The sequence below is a fragment of the Medicago sativa genome, chromosome 1, assembly GCF_051527215.1.
Source record: "Medicago sativa cultivar Bolivia chromosome 1, Bolivia_mono, whole genome shotgun sequence".
Lineage (NCBI taxonomy): Eukaryota > Viridiplantae > Streptophyta > Magnoliopsida > Fabales > Fabaceae > Medicago > Medicago sativa.
The window spans coordinates 85,878,390-85,897,657 of NC_140749.1; the positions used below are offsets into that span (position 1 = coordinate 85,878,390).

The following is a 19,268-nucleotide window of genomic DNA, read 5'->3' on the forward strand; positions in this document are numbered from 1 at the left end:
TTCACGATTGATACACTACTAGGGGTGTCTCTTACTCAACAACGATATCATCTCACAGGCTCATAAAAATTCCAAATCAGTTAGGGTCCAAGAAAATAAGAAAGACTTTCTAGAATTACAAGTGGTGAGTCCTCTAGAAGGGATTGTCCATCTTCTTTAGATTCTCTTTTGTACTTTTGCATTTTGTTACATTCCAATTTCCATGCATTTTGCTTTCAGTTTTTGTTTTAAAGGTTTGCTTTCTGTTATTAATTTTGCTTTTAGTTTTTTTGTTTTTGTTTTGAGCAATTCTGTTATTAATACTACTTTAGGACTTAGAATGATTTATGCCCACAAGACGTTACTAACGTTATTTATAAGTTTTTCTGTGTTGTTTATAATTTTAATAAATAACGACTCTTTTGATATTTATTACTGTAACCAAAAACAAGATATTTATTAGAACAAGGTTTCTAAATTATCAAAGATGACTCTAAATTTGAGTTATGACAACTCGAGATCAAAGAGAAAAAGAAAAGATACTTGATCAATATTTTTCTCTGCATTTTCATTCATATATTTGTGTTATTTTTATAGAAGCCATGTGCTATGGACCTTGTTGCACCCCCTTAAGGTCGGTGTTGCTCAAATATAGTCGATGTGAACTACTGCGAACCAAACAAACCCAGTAAAAATTGATGACCTAACCATTTTACCAATTCGGTCAAGTCAATGCTTGACTTTATTAGACATTGACCAATTCATTTTTAAAAAATATTATAAGTTTGAAAGCAGAGAATTGAACACATACACTTTAACCAAGAATAGCAACGTAGACCAACCCGTTTTGTTTAAGTCCACCCCCACAATTAATCCGCCAAAAACGGGTTAGGGTGGACCAGCTTGAGGGGTGGGCTCAACCACTCACACCTCGCCCCGTTCCTTGACGGGTTGGCGATCTGGTCCGTCTAACAAAAAATAATAATTTTTTTACAAATTTTTATTACAAAAAATCGTTGTTATTAAAAAAAAGGGTAAAAACATCATCAATCGTTCAATGCTACACCCAACAAATCAACCATGATGAAAAATCTAACAACATATTTTTTGAAGGAAACAACATATTTATTAACATAACCAAAAAAATATAATTAACAACCTTAAGCAGGCAGTGCCACCAAAATAAATCCATAACCATGAGAAAAAAATAGCAACATAAAGTAAAATACAAAATAAAGTCAATCGTTTTGGTCATCCATTAGCAAAAAATATTGGATTTAGATCACCTAATATTATTGACTAGACTAGTTAAAAAAATAGTTTTGTGAAAGCTGCAGATCAATTCATCCAGATTCATTGTTTTGACTGGCTAAATAGAGTGAAACAACTAGAAAGGATGAAATCAAAATCACAATTCAGCCATCTAAAATCACAACTAGAACAGATCGACTTATGAATCAAGTCCGTTTTGCGATCCTGACTGCACTTTTATATGTTGATATCGTGTACCTTTTAATTATTATAGGAGTAGTTGTGTTATTTCAACATTTTAGTGACAACTTATGGGACAACCTTATATTTACAAGAGTGGTGATATTTTAACAACTATTTGGTACAACCTTTGAGACAACTTTGTTGTTCTCACTTCTCATTGGTCAAAAACAATAGAGAGAGAAAAAGGAAGAGAGATAATAAAATCATAATGTGAGTATGAGAGAGAAAGTTGTACAAAAGTTGTACCAAAATGGCTGTACAAATATCATTTCTCTATTTACAAACATCAATTCTTTTTGATAAAATTGTAAAACTTCTGATTTATTATATTTACAATTAAAAAAGTTGTTTCTTAATTTTTGTGTTACAATTAAAAATACATTGTTCAATATCTAGTTAAATATGGTATGACCTTGTTTATGTATAAAATAACCATGCTATGATTTTGATGAAACATGTAAATTTTTATAGCTGTTAATTATGTCATGGTCAATGAATTAAATTGTAAAACTATGTTAATTTATCTGATATATTTTATAGGTTTTTTCTTTAGTAGGATTTATATTTTATGGGTGTCATAATTTTATCTTTTGATTTTTGGAGATTGAGTCAAGCAATTCTATCGAGTTAAATACTACACATAACACATATACATTTGATAGGTATTTTTAATAAAAAAAATAGTGTAATTATTATTTGGTCAAAAGTAACAACTTATAGTTGAAGATAAAACTTCTATTTATGAATTCTTAAGTAATGTCTTTGGAGCATTGATTTATAACACGTGTTTTATTTATAGTTTACTAGCGTTCAAACGGATAATGTTTCTTTTACTACGTTAGCGCGTGTATGTTATAAAAATGTGTTTTTTTAATGTTGATTAGTATTATATGTATGAATGTTTATAACTTTTAAATAGTATGTTTAACTGTAGTTTTACCCCTCTATTTTAACTAATTTAGAATTTTAATCCCCTATTTTAAAATTCAAAATTTTAGACCCTCTTCAAATTGACTTCAATTTTATTTTGAAAAACGTTATTCAAGATTTAATTATACAAATTGTTAAAGGGAAAATACATGTTAAAGGGAAAATACATAACAAAGTAAAGCGTAGCACCATAAGTGCTTGGAATCGATTTTAACAAACATAGAAGCTACTAGATCGTCTACCCGTGCTACCGCACGGGTCATATATTTTTAGAAACATAATTCAATGATTTATATTTTAATCGTAAGTTTAACGATAAATCACTATGACTAAGCTACGTTAAATATTTGATGAAAGTCGAACGTATTCGAAGAAGTAAACCACGAACTTGGCAATAGTAGACATACGCAATCAGCAATGTATCGTAAACTAATGCATTGGCAATGTCATCAAACACATAACCAAAATACAGCTTGATGGTGATAATGTTAACAACATTAGTCATGAATAGTCTCTATTGAAAATGGTCCCAGTGGTATAAGTCATAAACAGTCTAAAATGGATCATAAAATAATGCAGCACAAAGTTAGGATCAACAATTTGCATACTCAAGGGTTCCACTTTGGTGCCATAGTTGTGTGTCATTGGTGCCATTGGTGCCATCTCCACCACACACACACATCACACACACATCCCCACACCCATCAACACACATCAACGGCCAGGATTGCACCAATGGCATCAATGGCACCCAAGCAATGTCATGGAAGTATTTCCCTAGAATAATGGCCAGCAATGATAATGGTCAGCCGAAATGCAATGTTTTCTTCAAATTAACCTTCCAAGAATAACAAAGACAGCAAAATAGTGCGGCATCGGTATATGGTTTAATGACAATAACTTAATTAAAACATGCGAAGAACTGAAATATGGGTAATTTAATTGAACATACCTTAATATAAAACGATATAAATAAATTAATAACCCCATATCAATGAATATAAACCGTTGACACATCCGTGTATTAAGCTTGAATATGTGAAGTGGGAAAAAATCACATTGTGAATTGTGAATTTATATGGAAAGCGGTGAAGAAAAAACAAAGAAGGAAAAGATAAATGTTTAATGGGAACGAACCTCGAGAAAAATCATGGATAGGTAAAAAAAAAAAGAGGAAAATATTAGGGTTTTTGTTGAGGTAGCATGGATAATCAAAAACTAATTATGCAAATTTAGAACCAAAATTTTAGGATTGAGTTTTTGCAAACATAATAAGGGATTAGTGGAGGGAAAAATTAGGTTAAGTTACTGCAGACTTAATAAAATTAATAAATAAGGATACATTCTTGATTCAACTTGAATCGATTTTGGCACCCTAAATCACGTTAAAGAATTGATATCCAAACATATATATTTAAACCAAAATTGCTTTTTAACACTCATAGAATCACGTTTGATGTACTATAATGTGAAACCAAATAAGCACGTAAAAAAAATGTGTTCAAATGTGTGTTATAAACTACTCTCTCTTATCCTAAATACAACAACAAAACATTTTGTTTTCAAATTCATAGAAGAAGGCATGTTATAGATTAGTTCTTCCGATCTTAAATATAAAAAAATATAAAAAATTTGATATTAAATAAATGATATATTTTGTTGAAAGAGGGGATGCAAAATTGCACAATTAGCAAAATATAGTGGAGAAAAGTGCAATTAAGCCTTAATTATAATCTAAATATATTAATTTTTTAATGAATCTAATAGACCATTCTTCTTTTATAAGTAGCGAGTGGAATATATATAAACAGGGGTGAGTGCCAAACCAAACCTCCAGAACGTTCGAAGTGTAGTAGAAACTGTGAGGAATCTCGGAAACCCAAACCGTTGAAACTTGTTCGAGTTTTGCGTGTTTATAAAGAATACAGAACTCTAATCTTCTTCTTGTCGAGTCTTCTTGTAGTTAGGGATCGTGTTAGTTTTCAAGAATGGAGAACACAGTTGTTAAAGTTCGATGTCAAAGGATTGGTTGCAATGCTATGTTCTCCGACGACGACAATCTCGATGGTTCCTGTCAATACCATGATTCGGTACTCAATCTCTCTCTCTTCGTTTGCCCTAATTTTATTCAATAACTTATGCCCTAATTCTTTCAGCTTTTTTCTTAAAATTTGTTATTATGTGGATTGAATTTTTTTTGTTTTTGTTGAATTGAGGTTCTGCTTATGGTACTTTTGACATAGTATGATATATTGATATGTTAGTTCTGTTCACACATGTTTTATCTAGGATCCCAGAAAACAGCCACATTAGTAGTACTTTGGTTTCATTGATTAATCAACCAATGGTAGTTTTTGTTTGTGTTCTCTGAGCTTGTGAGCTCAAATCCAATTTTATGAAATTATCAATGATTCCATGCCCTAGAGAAAATAAAACATTGTCCTAGCCTCGTGCATGCTAGTTTCTATCTGTCAATAACTAACCCTTCATTCTATGATTTTCACCTCCCTATTTGTCGCCATAATTGATCATATTATTCTTCATATGTGGTGTATTTCCATTTTGTTATATCTAGTGAGTAGTGTAGTTAGTATCGTACGATTGTGTCTAGGTATGCAATTAAATTGAAGACTTCCTGTACATATTGCCGCATGAATCAATGTTGTATCTGAATATAGCTTGAATAACGACTAAATATGTCGAATTGAATGAATAGCGCATCTGAAAGGAATCAGGCGATTCTGAAACGAAATTAAATAGCACATATTTGCTAAAAACAGCATTGTGTGTGAGTGCAGAAATGGGCCGGGTCTGATGACCCTGTTCTGGAAGGGGAAAAGATTGTAATCTGCAGTCGGTGAGGCAAGAAATGGACTGGGTTGCGCGACGCAGTTCTGAGAGGGCCTCATAGGTTTACTTTTTGTCATTTTCCCTCCTTTTTTAGATGGATAGAAAGGCGTGGAACCAAACCCTCCAAAATACTCAAATCAGACATGCAAGATTCATATTTGTTCCCACTCCCTTATGCACTGTGCCTATTGTTTTCCTTACAAAGTGTCGGTGTTCTCACTAATCCTCTGTTTTACCATGTTGTTTGGTCCCCATGTGTTGTTCTAAGCCAGGCTCTCATGACTTGAATTTTGAAATTCATATATGATATAATAGCTTATGTCACTTCTTTTTACTTAAAAATGTCACTTTTATTTATCATACATCTGACAATTCACTATAATGTTGATTCGGAAAATAGGTATTCCGAATCAAGATTCAAATCTCGATTGATAACCTCTCTAGAAAGCAGAAAGAGCTCCTATTATGCTTATTACTTATTCTTTGAAAGTTGAAACCATGTTTTGTCTTAGATAAAGTATGATGAGAGAAAATGGAAGAGAAAATAAGAGAAAAATTGGTTTTCCAGGGTTTTGTACATCAAAGAAAATAGAGGCGGAAGAAGAGTTTGCATGGGCCATACCTGCAAAACTTCTATTCGCTCAATGTAAAAAAAAAAAAAAAAACAATGAAAGCACTGTGAAAATGAACTTATGAAAAAAATTACCCTCACGATTTTTTTCCAACACACTATGAGAGGGGGACCCACGGGTTAACGGAAGCTTGGTTTCTTAAAATTTATCATGCTGTATTAATCTCATTGTATCTACCTTGCTGGTCATTCTTTACACATCAAACCACGGACATTCAGAGTAGTTAATAGCGGCGCTATAGCGGCCAATAGCGGCCGCGCGGTGCGGTGCGGTACCGGACCGCTATGCAATAAGCCATGGCGTAGCGTTATGAGATAGCGGCGCAATAGCGGCCGCAACACTGCATAGCGGGCAGTCTAGCACCGCTATTTCATTTTACGTGAAAATACAAGATTCTCCTTGGTTTTTAAAAAAAACAAGGGTATTTTTGTCATTTTTGTCAAACCCTAATAACTTCAGTTTCTCTCTTCCTTCTTTCATTCTTTACGCCTTTCATCTTCTCACCCCAAAACGCATTTCTCTCAAAAAACGGACGATCTGTGCATCTTCTCACCGTAAAACGCCGCCGTCGCACCGTCATCCGCCGTCGTTCCTTACCGCCGCCGTTCCTCAGCTTTGTAACTTCTTGACCTCGTGTTTGCTCTCTTCTATAAATCTTCCTCTCTGTTTTGTTCATAAACATATCACAAACATCCTCTGTTTTGTTCATACTCTATTCTGCTTGTTCATAAACATATCACAAACATCCTCTGTTTTGTTCATCCTCTATTCTGCTCTCTATTTCTTTAGGATTTAATGTTTTGAATTTTGGTCAAGACTTTTGAATTTTGATATTATGTTGGAGACTTGAAAGCTTTCGTAATGTTTTGAATTTTGGTGGTTTGTAACTTTGAATGATTTTGAGTAAAACCTTTCATAAGATTTAGGTGGTTTGTAACTTTGTGTGATTTATGAATGTGTCATGAGATTTGAATGTTATATTTAATTTTATATTAGATATATGTTTGTCTATAATTTATAGTATTATTTATATAATTTGTCCTAAAAATTATGAAATAGCGGTCATAGCGCTAGGCGCTATCCCGCTATAGCATTTTTGGGGTCGGCCGCTACGCGCGCTATCCGCTATTAACTACTATGCGGACATTAGCCATAAACAAACAGACAACTGATTTGATACGCATCAAACCTCGAACATTAGTCCTAAACAAACAGACAACTGATTTGATTATTTTTAAGAAAGTGAAGCTTTAAATGAAAAAAAAAAAAGTGAGAATTTGAGAATAGGGTGATTTGGGGAGTGGAAAGAGTTATATGCTTGGGACATGATAATTGGATGATATATGAACGCAAAGGTGTGGGGGAACTACTTGATGCGGATGTTGTCATGTGTAAGGGTTTGCTTTGCTATGATTGTGGTGTGGGTAGCGGACATCTAATATGACCATGGTTCTTGCCTGCCTTTTTTTTTTTAAACGGAAAATGTTAGTAATTAGTTGTTAGATTAATATTTACTCCTTCATCTGGGTTTGATCCCAAGACCACCAACTTCTTAACCCTTAGCTCAAACCAGTCGAGCTACCCAACTCCCCCTCTTGCCTGCCTTTTTATTTGTTTGCCATGCCCTAAACACCAATTAAAGGTCCTATCAAATGTATAAGGGTATTTTGACATTCAAATATTTATGTTTTATTTCCTCACATTTTATAGTCTACCAGAGGTAAGAAAATTATTTTTTATGTTTTCTTTCTCTCTCCAATCATGCAAAACCCAAATCTTCTCATTTTCTGAGCACAACACTTTTGGAGAATTATTAGTTTTGATGTTACGGATACTTTATGAAAACTGGCATTCCCATCCATTGTTTAACCTTGGAGAAATATGTTAAATGTTCACCTACGGACTCTTGATTTAAATGTTACTATTTGTGCATTGTTGTTTTATGAGGTTTGCTAACATTAATTTTCATGAATTAAGTAAAACGGTGATTTTTTTTTTATTTTTTGTTGAGATGATAAAACTTGTGACTTTGTATCCATTATGTTGATTTATCATTTATGACTCTTGTGGAATCTTACTGATTCACTTTCCTTCTGGCATGCTTGGGGCTTGGATTTTGTTGCCGGGTCATCTTGATTTATTCAGGGAGTAAGTCTATCCTATTAATCTTTTTCTTCCCATTTTTTCTTTTGGGCAATCATCATATATTAATTTTGCAATTGATCATAACTCTTAATTTAATTTTCAGCCTACATTTCATGACGGTATGAAAGAATGGAGTTGCTGCAAGAAAAGAAGTCATGATTTTAGCTTATTTTTGGAAATTCCAGGGTAAGAGATCTCCTCTGTTCCTTTTTTCTAGTCTCCTGTTTTAGTATATTGAGGATTTGGTCTGTAGTTAAATGTTCAATTAATAAGGGTCCACTTATTGTGGGGATTGTGAGTTTCATTCTTATGAGTCCATTATCCATTGTGAATTCATATCTTGAAGGTACTTTTTGTGGCATAGTGAAGGTACTTCTAAAGTTTTTAAATCAATAATAAAATAAGTCATGAATACTTACCAGTGACACTGACAATTGCAGTCGAAAGATTATTGCGAGGCTTATTTGTAGATGTTCACCGAATGTAAGAGGGACATTTACTTTAAAATGGTGGATTATGTAACATATATTTATCATCTCTTAAAGGGGAATGTAGGTTTTATTATAATTAAATAAGAGATCAGCGTAAATTAAGATTTTCTTTCGAAAGGAAAGTGTAATTTATGCGGTATAATTACATTTGTCTATTCCTTTTCATATCATTTTGAAAAGGAAAATGCTAGATATCAAGAATGGATTTTCTTGATGAATTCAAGAATGACATGGCAGAATAATCACCCTTAGATTTTAATCTTATTTATTAAAGTTTCATAAAAAAAATATATATAACACCCACCACCCCATGATTTCCGGCCAGGCTGAGATTTTATTGGCTAACATTAATTTCGGGACAAGTTCTTGATAAAATCTTTCTTGATAAATAGCATTGCTCTTTTGAAAATGCTCTGCATGTATTGATTAGAAATTTCTTTATAATAATGTAGTTGCAAGACAGGAAAACATACAACAGAGAAGCAAGTAATTGCACCGGCTAAGAAAAAGCCTGTGCCCCCTCCATCCGCGGCTTCCTCAACCAACGCGTCCACAAAGGACTCTTGTTCTAGGTGCAGGCAAGGATTTTTTTGCTCAGATCACGGTAATCATGCGTGTGTACTTTTAACTCTGTCTTAAGTCCTATTTGTTATTTTTGTGTATTCCCTAAATCATGCTTCCCAATTTCATTTTTTCTTCTACCAACCCTCTGCTATTTTTCAGGTTCACAAAGCAAACCTGTAACTATTGTTGGAGACAAATCTGAAAATCTTGCTGGAGATGCATCTGCAGAAAGCAATTCAAAAGTTGAGGTTGTGAAACCTCCTAAAAAGATAGTTGGCATAAACGAGCCTCAAATATGCAAAAATAAAGGATGTGGTCAAACCTTCAAGGAAAAGGATAATCATGACACTGCTTGCAGTTACCATCCTGGCCCTGCCGTTTTTCATGACCGAATGAGAGGGGTTGGTATTATATATCCCACTGAATATTCTTTTATATTTTGTAATTGTGATATGGCTCTAACTTCTGTTTTTCATTTGTCATATTATATTATTTTGCAGTGGAAGTGTTGTGATATTCATGTAAAAGAATTTGACGAGTTTATGAGCATTCCTCCATGCACAAAGGGATGGCATAATGCTGATCCAGAATCCTAATTGGCGAAGATACCAACAAAGATTTCTCTTCTTGCAGTCGATGTTTTTCTTTATTGAATGGAAAGTGTGTTGTTGGTTGATACTGTAATTTTGTCATTAATTAGAGTAATTTAACCCCCTCCTCCCCTCTATTTATGTCCATCATCCCATTTCAATTGGTCAACCTCTATACTTAACCTTAAGAAGTAACTCCATGAAATTGCTGTGATGGTGTAGGATGTGAATTTGTTATGTGTTCCATGAATTTCACAATTTTCTTTTGCATGACCAGTTTGGACTCATTTAATTTGGAAAGAATCAACACCCTGGTTTTGAACAAAATATTTGTATTGGCATTAAAATAGATACTTCATTGTTCAATCTTCACTGCAAATTGTGTGGCTGTTGCCATGATTTCGGTGTTCGGTCTGTTTTGTGTGCTAGTTTTTTTATTGGTTAATTAGGAACATAACTAACTCTGTTAGACTTGCAAATAATAGAAGCTAATAAAGAAGTGAATATTCGTATTTGGTTAACATTAACCAATGGAGTTTCACATTCAATTTGTTTTCATTTACATATTTGGTTGATGTGTAATAGGAATTTCTTGGTGTGATGTGTTCATCTGGTGACTTAAGTTACAAGCAAAAGGTTGGGAAATTAGATTTCTCCACTTTCTGGATTTGATCCTTTATTTTTTGGTCAAATGAGATTTGATCCTGAATGAGATATTTATCATAGGAGAGTAAATGGGGCCAAGACTTGATCCATCTGGAGCGAAGGCGTGCAATGTGTGAGAATAGTGAAGAGAGTGAATTTTATGGGAGATTTTAAAATAATTTGTAGTTTTAAAATATTGAAGACTTTAAAATAGTAAAATTTCAAAAATACTATGATTCACTGCAAAGGCCATAGTTTCTCCGTTGTGAATGTGGAAGCCTCTCTTGAATTTGACATGAGTGAATTTTCAAAATGTAACAAAAAATAGAAATAAATTCAAGAATTTAGTTTCTGGAACATGGATTTACGTATCTTAAAAATCAATTTCCAGAGTGCGTTTACTTCTGTTTGTTTGACTTTTATATTTAGTGCAAATTTTAAATTAAATTTTCACAATTAACTTACCTAATTTAAAACATAAATGGTAGTCTTTGTACTCGTGAGCTTAGCTCAATTGGTATGGACAATGCATGATATATACAAGATACAGGGTTCAAACCCCGACCACCAAAAAAAAAACATAGATGGTAATCTTTGTTAAGAAGAAAATGTTATGTTATGTTATGTGTGTGGGGTGTGGGGGTGGGGGAAACAAGGGTGTATGGCTTAAAAAGGGGATTTCAAGAGCAAATTTCAAGTATGCGTAATTGGATTTTTTTTTTATGTTGAAATGTCAACTTTTACTTATAAGAATAACAAAGCAAAAAAATGTTATGAAAGAGAGAAGAAAAACATTTGTCACATTGTATTTGGTCAATGTCACATGACATTTACACAACAATGTCACACAAATGTTGTTCATATGTATCATGGGAATTTGGGTTGTTCGTGTCAAGTCATCAACCGAATAATCTCCTTGATACAACATTAGAATGCATGAACATATTACACACTTCATTTTTAAACCAAAAAATTAAATCGTTCACCAACACAATGATTCTATACATGACTATATTGTGTGGTTTATACTAGTTTTTAAGTTTGAACCATGGACCTCTTTCATAAAACTTCTTTGATGCCCCTTGGCTCATTTATCAAGTTACGAGGAACGATTCTATATATAACATAATTATTTGTGTTTGCGGGTTGAGTTAGGTCAAATTTGACCAAACTCAATAACATACCAACTAATTGTCATTGGTTTTGATGAGGAGACCAACCCAATCTTTTAACATCAAAATTGAACTAAATCAACCCGCTCATGAATAGTTGGGTTGGATTGAATTCTTCAGTCATGTAGAAAAAATAACTTTCACATTCTAAAAAAACTATAACTCAATGAACACATTTGTGATCCTTGAATATTATAAAAAAAAATTAGTATTTAAACCGAATAAAACACATCATCACATGCTTAAAAATTCAATCAAAATTTGAATCAAATCCAACCGTAAATACATATTATCAAAAACAGAAGTGAAGGGTTTAAATGAAGGTAAGGTTGATTGGCTGAAAGAAGAAAAGAGATCAACCTCTCGAATTAGATTTGAGGTTTAATTTTTATGTTTGATAAATATATGTGATAAAAAAAAATAGATTAAGTGTAGGCTGGTTGTGAATTGGGCACATATATACCACCTCAGTGAGTTGAGTTTGTGGGTTCAAAATGGTAAACTCAATACCCGAATCTAATACATTTAGGTTTAAATAGGTTGGTTCGGATTGAAGTCATTCTTGTATAGGTTCGATTAAAATACAAAATGAATTTTAGCAAGAAAAAAATGCAAAATGAGTTAGTTTAGATGGCCGAATTTGGTTGACTCGTATCCGTGACAGCATATAATTACAATGACATTTTACTGACATCACATTGACCAATGATCTTAATTATTAATCTCCATATTATCAATGGTTAAAATCGAGTGCAGATCCTCTCCATTTTGTGAGGAAATGGCAAATCTCAATTTTCATTAACAAAAACAAGACATGTGGAAAAGTAATAAATCAACGGTTCTGATTTATTCAAAGATTATTTAATCTTTTTATTTTATTTTAATAAACAAAAACATTGAAAACCACGCCAACTCCTTCTTTCTCTCTCATATGGAATTCAACGGAACGTTGACAAATTCTTAAGAACCCATTTCCGGAATGCGACGCCATTATCGTCCCCGACCACACCTCATCACTCCGTCGTACTTCTGCCATAGTCATGTCACCAGACATGAGGTTGTTATAACTGTTCCTACTCGTCTTGTGTTGTTGTGGATGTTTCTGGTCGCTATCGTGTCGCCGGTACCCGTAGGGGTTGGGGCTCTTGTTGTCGTCGCTGATTGCTCTTCTATGTGAGTTAAATCAGAGATGGGTGTCACAATTGGTCTGTTTATGTCCGGTCTCAAGTTTAACTCATACCAATTCAAATTGGTTATGATTTATTAATAATATAATAGAAGAGATTATGAGATTAAGATTAACAATCAATAATTCCTATAGACACAACACAAAAACACAGAAGAATCATAACAGAAGAGTTTAAGATTAAATTTTGAAGCATAAGCAATAAACACAACAGAAAGTTGCGGCAAGCTGGAAGCTGCGATGCAGCTGTCGACGGAAGTTGTGAAGGTCACATGCAATGTTGAAGAGGAAGGGTGTCTTGGTGAGCACAACAAGTAATTGATAGGATTAAGTGTCTAAGATAAATCTAAGCCATTGATATCTTCCATTCCACGTGTCTTGTTTTTGTTAATGAAAATTGAGATTTGCCATTTCCTCATAAAATGGAGAGGATCTGCACCCGTTAAAATCACCCCACAATTTCCTCATATTTTCTCAATTGAGACTTGAGAGAATACACTCACAAGAGTCATTTTTATCCTTCTTTTGATTAGATTTTAGTAAATGTTTTTTTTCTTCCTTCTTTATGCATTATTTTAGTCGATCACGTAAGGGGCACTGCATTATACCGTTTTTTTTTTGGTTACATAAAGTTTAGGTAGGTTCGGCTCCGATCACCACCAGGGTCAGGGCACGCCTCCGGGCCCAAATGGCACTTATAGAGGTACTTACAGATCACCCACCAACACTGCCCTCACATAGGTAGAGGGAATCGAACACACAACCTTCTGCAAGGAAGTGACCCGTTCCTTACCAACTGAGCCAACATGTGTTGGTCTGCATTATACCGTTTGATTTCGTAATTTTATTTCCTTTACAGTAAAAAAAAAGGTATATATTGGTTTAGTTATAATCTATCTATGTTGCGGAAAATAGTTAATTAGTCGCAGATATTTAGACACTACCTATTTGAACACAGTTATGAAATACGGATACGAGATACGATACGGCACTGATACGCCGATACGGAAAGATTTCAAAAATCAAGATACGATACGGCTGTGATACGTTAATAAAAAAATTATATAATTAAATGTACAATATAATTATAACCATTTTTTTTAATATGCAAATATATTAACAAACAAAAGAAACCAGTCATTTCTCTAAAAAAAATCAGTCATAGGCTCGAAGCACATCAAGATAAATATAAATAATATTGACGATTAAGAGAGTGATGATTAGTCAATTACATACACAATATATCCCAAAAAGAGCATCATCAATGCTATATTATATCCAAAAGGAACATTGTTAGTGTTATATTATATCGATCCAAAAAAGAAGCACTGTATCTAAAAAAGAACACATCAGTACTCAAGAGTTAGGTTATTTTAATTAACATTAATTGAGAAATATCGGGGTAGATATCATTGTAGAATAATTATCGGATACTCTCCTGATACGTATTGGGAAATATCGGATAATTATTTTTTTAGAAAAATAAAATTTAATCTTCGGATACGTATCGGGAAGTATCAGAAAATTATTTTTTTAAAAAATAAAATTTAATCTTCGGATACTCTTCTGATACGTATCGGAAAGTATCGGGCAGATATCGGTGCAGGATACGCAGGGGATACGATACGTCATCCATTTTGAAGTATCGGGGCTTCATAGAAACATACTTAAATACTTGTAAACGGTTAGAATTAAAAGAAAATAGAATGAAAGTTAGAATTAAAAGAAAATAAAAAGTGTGCTTTATAATTTATATACATATATAGACTGGCATCCTTCGGAAAAAAAAAAAAATACAGACACGCATGTGTGGAGCAATGGATTGTACTGCACAAGACCTAATGTCCACGGTAGGTATAGTAAATGGAGAAACTCTGCTATGATCACAACACAAATAAAAAAGATTTAGACACGCTCATATAAAATATTAAAATTAAAATAATTTAGTCACATCAATTTATATTATTAAATTTTATTCTCTTTTAATCTTTTCTATTTTATGTGATTGTGCCTAAAAAAAATTATTTGGCGTTGCATTGTGACCATAGAAGAGAGTTTTTTTTTATAGTAAATGGGTGTATTCTTTTTTTTTACGAGTCTATACAATGCATGTATGAACGTAATCATATTACTCGTTATATTTTCAAATTATAAAACTTTCTAGCTCTTATGGGTCCCTCTAATGTAAGATATATAGTTTCATGAAATATTTAATATGTGGACATCATTGAAACTATCATAGTCCCATTATGATTATTGTTGTTATGTATGGAGAGCATAAGTTGCATGTAGGGGAAAGGGCATGGGCTTCACGGGTCCTATGATGGATATAATCAATTATCAATCACTCTAGCTAGCTATTTCCACTTCTTTTTTTTTTTTTTGAAGGAGCTATTTCCACTTCTTTTATGTCTCAACCACATATGTGGGCAATATTATTATTATAAGCTTAAAATAAACAAACAAACAAAAACAATTATACACTGCTAAAGAAAACTCATTTTGGAGACTATATACGATTCTTGCACGACAAATTTTGATGCAAACATCATCACAAGCTGCCACAAAAACAACTTCCACCATTACATTCCGCTGCTCACACGCAACCTCCAAACTGTAGCATCAAAAACCACTACAAAGACCAACAACATTTGACAAACAGTCGGTAATAAAACCTCAAACAACACCATTAGCTCTCCCAAGTACCTTCATCCAAAAACACACCTCCCAAAGAAACAGCAAAAATCGACCAAAAACCCCCGATAACATCATACAACAAGAAAATTGCTCCTCGGAATTAAACTCACAACTCAAACGACACAAATGCTCAATATACCTAAACACCTCCACCAAAAAAGACCTACAAGTATATGAAAACCCTTATAACATTTGAAAAGATATTTGCTGCATCAAAAACCTCTTTCACTACCCATCTAGTATGTTACAAAGATATATTCATCAACTATCCACTATAATAACTTAACCAATATCATATTAAAATTGTCTTAACAATCTAAATTGTGGCTGAACTTTGATTTGAAATTGTGTTATTATTTTTCTTTTTATCATCGACAGTTTACTCGTATCAATTTTTTTATATCAAATATCATTTTTCTATAGATAAATACGTGTCTGCGGTGTCACATTATATACAACATCTATACAACATCTGGGTGTCATTTGTTTGTGCTAGAATCTCGCGTTTTTTTTAGTAATTGAATTTGTTATGACCGTGGATAATGGATCCTTCTATGTCGTTGCTTACTCGTGTTTGTTTGGGGTTGTTGCTGCGTTGCTTTGTGGCTTGATTTGGGTAGTTCTTTTTTGGGTTGTTTTCGAGCTAGTTTTGTTTGCACTATTGTTCCACCTGCTGACTACCTTGAGATTTGTCTTCTGGATTCTGGTGAGCCAATCGTTTTTGCTTCGAGATTGGAAGTTAGCTTCTAGTTACAAGTTTTTGGGATGGTTTAGGTGTCTTCTCCGAAGCTGCGGGAGTTGAGGGGTGCCTTAGTGACTTGTTTCTTGAGTCTGGTAGGCCGATCGCTTTTGATTCGAGATCGGGAGTCAGTTTCTTGACCCAAGTGTTTTTGGCTTGTTTTCTCCGGCAATCTGAGGATTGATTGGTGGTGGAATCTGAATTAGCCTTGAATTTTGCTCAGTTGTGGTGATGAGAAGGTGATGTGCGGTTTGTGGTGATGAGAAAGTGAGGTGTTGTGTTAGGGGTTTCTGCGGGTGTGATGGTTTTTCGGATTTACTTTGGTGTGAGTAGCAAGCGATAGGTGTATGGATTTTGTTTCTGTGGCCATTCCCAATTGACGGTGAGGTTTTGGCTCAACTTCTGACTATGTTGATTTGCAGGGGTTTAGCTTGGTTTTGGTGTTGATTTGGTGATGAATGTTTGTTTTCTATTGGTGTTTAAGATGTACGGTTATGCATTTTCTTTTGGGTGTTCCGCCAATATACGACGCATTTTGCTTTGTAGTTTCTGTTTTACCAGTCCTTGTTCGTCTTGTGCAAGGATTTGGTTATTAATAAATTATGCTGTTTCAAAAACAAACAAAAAAATCTATATTTTAATTTTGAAATAACACAATTTGCTTCCTCCTAACAGTGAAGTGTGAAGTCAGTGGTCCACTACATTATTTGCTTTCTTCTAACCGTGAAATAACTGTCTGCAAACACTATTTACCTTCTAACTCTACAATACCATCTTTTAACACCCTATCATAACCTATCACTGTTTCTCTTCAACTCCATTTACGTTGACTTGCTAGTTAGCTATTCATGAGTTCTTTGCTTTACTTTTCTGTATCATTATCGTGGGTGGATATCAATTATAATGGGCTTAAATAATGTGGTGTTCTGTAGGTTAAGGCTGACTAGTTATTAGACTACTACCTTTTATTTAAAACTTATTATTGAATGTAAATGCTTACATTTTTTGTTTGAAAAGTAAAGTATTTGCCATTAGTAGGAACAAAGTATTGGTGGTATCGTCCGAAAAAAATAGTAATAATAAAGTATTGGTGGTTAACTTTATGGCACACACAAAAAATTTGGATGTCATGTGTTAGTCCGAATTTGTTAAATTTATACTCCCTCCATCCTAAATTATAAAGGTAGTTTTGGAAAAATAATTGTTTTGAATTATAATTTGTTTTACAATACTAATAAAACATTATTAAAAATATTATTTACCAATGAAACATTAATGATATCTTTTTTGTTATACTTTTAATTATTTATTACTTTTTTTAAATTTTTTAATTTATTTTTTCCATTTTATTTATTAAGGATAATTTTGTAAAACAACTCATAATATATTTTTTCAATACAAAATTAATTGTATTTCTTAATATATGTGAAATGGTCAAAATTATCCAAATTTAAACTATATACATCAATTTTGTGTGACTTTTTGTTGAAATTAGTAATTTAAAATTTCTTAGCTCTTACACTAAGATTGTTGACGAATGAAAGATGGTAGCTTCACTCTTTCACTTGCTCCTCATCACGCTTCCAAGATCCCTAAAGAAAATTTATTTTTAACGTTTTGAGAAATAAATTGCTATAATTTTCAATACATAATTTTTATTTTATACTTTTTTTAGTGTATGCTATCTAGTATATATACATAATCCCTTCGAAAATTTAGGACACACATATGAATTGTCTCTCCTAATTTTTAAATGATATCAACAGTAATATATTTGGCAACGATTAGGTTTTTTAGTTGCATAACAGATATTTTAATCATCAGTTCAAAAAATTTAATGTAAATTTTCATATCAAGTAATATAAATTGGGTTAAAGTATTCACTCAACTAAATTTATTTATTTAGTTTTTCAAATTCTCTAACAAATGTATTAGTCTATTTTACTATACTCATGCCCGTAATAAAAATGTCAAAATGTCTTTTAGATAAATTAAAAGGCTTTGAGTTAGAATACAACTTTGAAAATGCAGCATTTATGTAAAGGAAAATGCTAACAAGTGCCTCTAAGGTACTTGATAAGAGATTTAAAATGGAAATTGTCTTGAAATTTGTGAACTCAACACATTAAAATATCAAAAATTAACTTTTTTTTTTATATAAAGGTATGGGTGTTCAAAACCGAATCAATCCAATAGAAAACCGCAAACTGAACCAATCTAAACCGAAACCACAAAAAACCGCATTTGGTTCGGATGTATTCAGATCAATTTTTTACTAAACCGCATGGTTTGGTTCGGTTTGCGGTTTTGATTTTACCAACCAAATCAAACCGCAATATAAGAAAAACACTAATTAAATATATATCACTTGGACTAATACTCATAGAAACTCAATGAAAACTTTAATAAAATGACATATTTTTTCTCTTGTTAAGTTTCTTCTTTATTTTTTCTTTCAAAAATGTATTTATGTACTGCTTAAACTCTTAGAGAATGATAAAAATTGTAGTCTTGTATTTTTAACAAAATAAGATTACTTTTTGTCCGCATTTAAATTTCGTCTACGTAGTTGGGAACATTATTGGATGAAAATAAAATTGTAATATTGGATGAAATTAAAAACATTGATGAAAACATGTTGTATTTTAGCTTTTTAATTTGATTTTAATGTTGGAAACAAAAAAAAAATCATTGTCTAAAAAACCGCACCAACCGATCCAATCCAAACCGCATTGGTTTGGTTTGGTTTGGTTCGGATTTTATTTTAAAAGTCAATCGATCCGAACCAAACCGCATGCTTATTTATCTTACGGTTCGGATGACTTTTAACCTCAAAACAAAAACCAAACTGCACCGCAAACACCCATACATAAAAGTTATCGATTGTTTCTATTTTTTAATCGCACTAAAGACACTTTTTGGCAAGCCCATTTATGTAATACCACATTTGAGAAAGTTTTACTACTCCTTATTTACGGTTCTTTCAATTGATTTATCTTTATAATTTGATGAGTTGTGTTATTTGAACATCCATTTAGATGACAACTTTTGTGACAACCAAAATTTTACAAAGAAAATGATGTATTGGCACAAAAATCAAAGCAATAGAGAGAGAAAGTAAAAACATAATGTGAGTGTGAAAGAGAAAGTTGTC

The 19,268-nt window shown here is 32.7% G+C and overlaps 1 protein-coding gene across 1 annotated transcript; it reads left to right on the forward strand.

The window, feature by feature from the left end:
• The first annotated feature begins 4,212 nt into the window (after nucleotides 1–4,212).
• Nucleotides 4,213–10,002, forward strand: PBS2 (cysteine and histidine-rich domain-containing protein RAR1). Its single transcript, XM_085740055.1, has 5 exons — nucleotides 4,213–8,033; nucleotides 8,134–8,216; nucleotides 8,974–9,125; nucleotides 9,245–9,486; nucleotides 9,586–10,002. The coding sequence occupies exons 2-5, from the start codon at nucleotides 8,152–8,154 to the stop codon at nucleotides 9,679–9,681; spliced, it is 555 nt and encodes a 184-aa protein (XP_085596181.1). The 5' UTR covers nucleotides 4,213–8,033; nucleotides 8,134–8,151; the 3' UTR covers nucleotides 9,682–10,002.
• The last annotated feature ends 9,266 nt before the right edge of the window (nucleotides 10,003–19,268 follow it).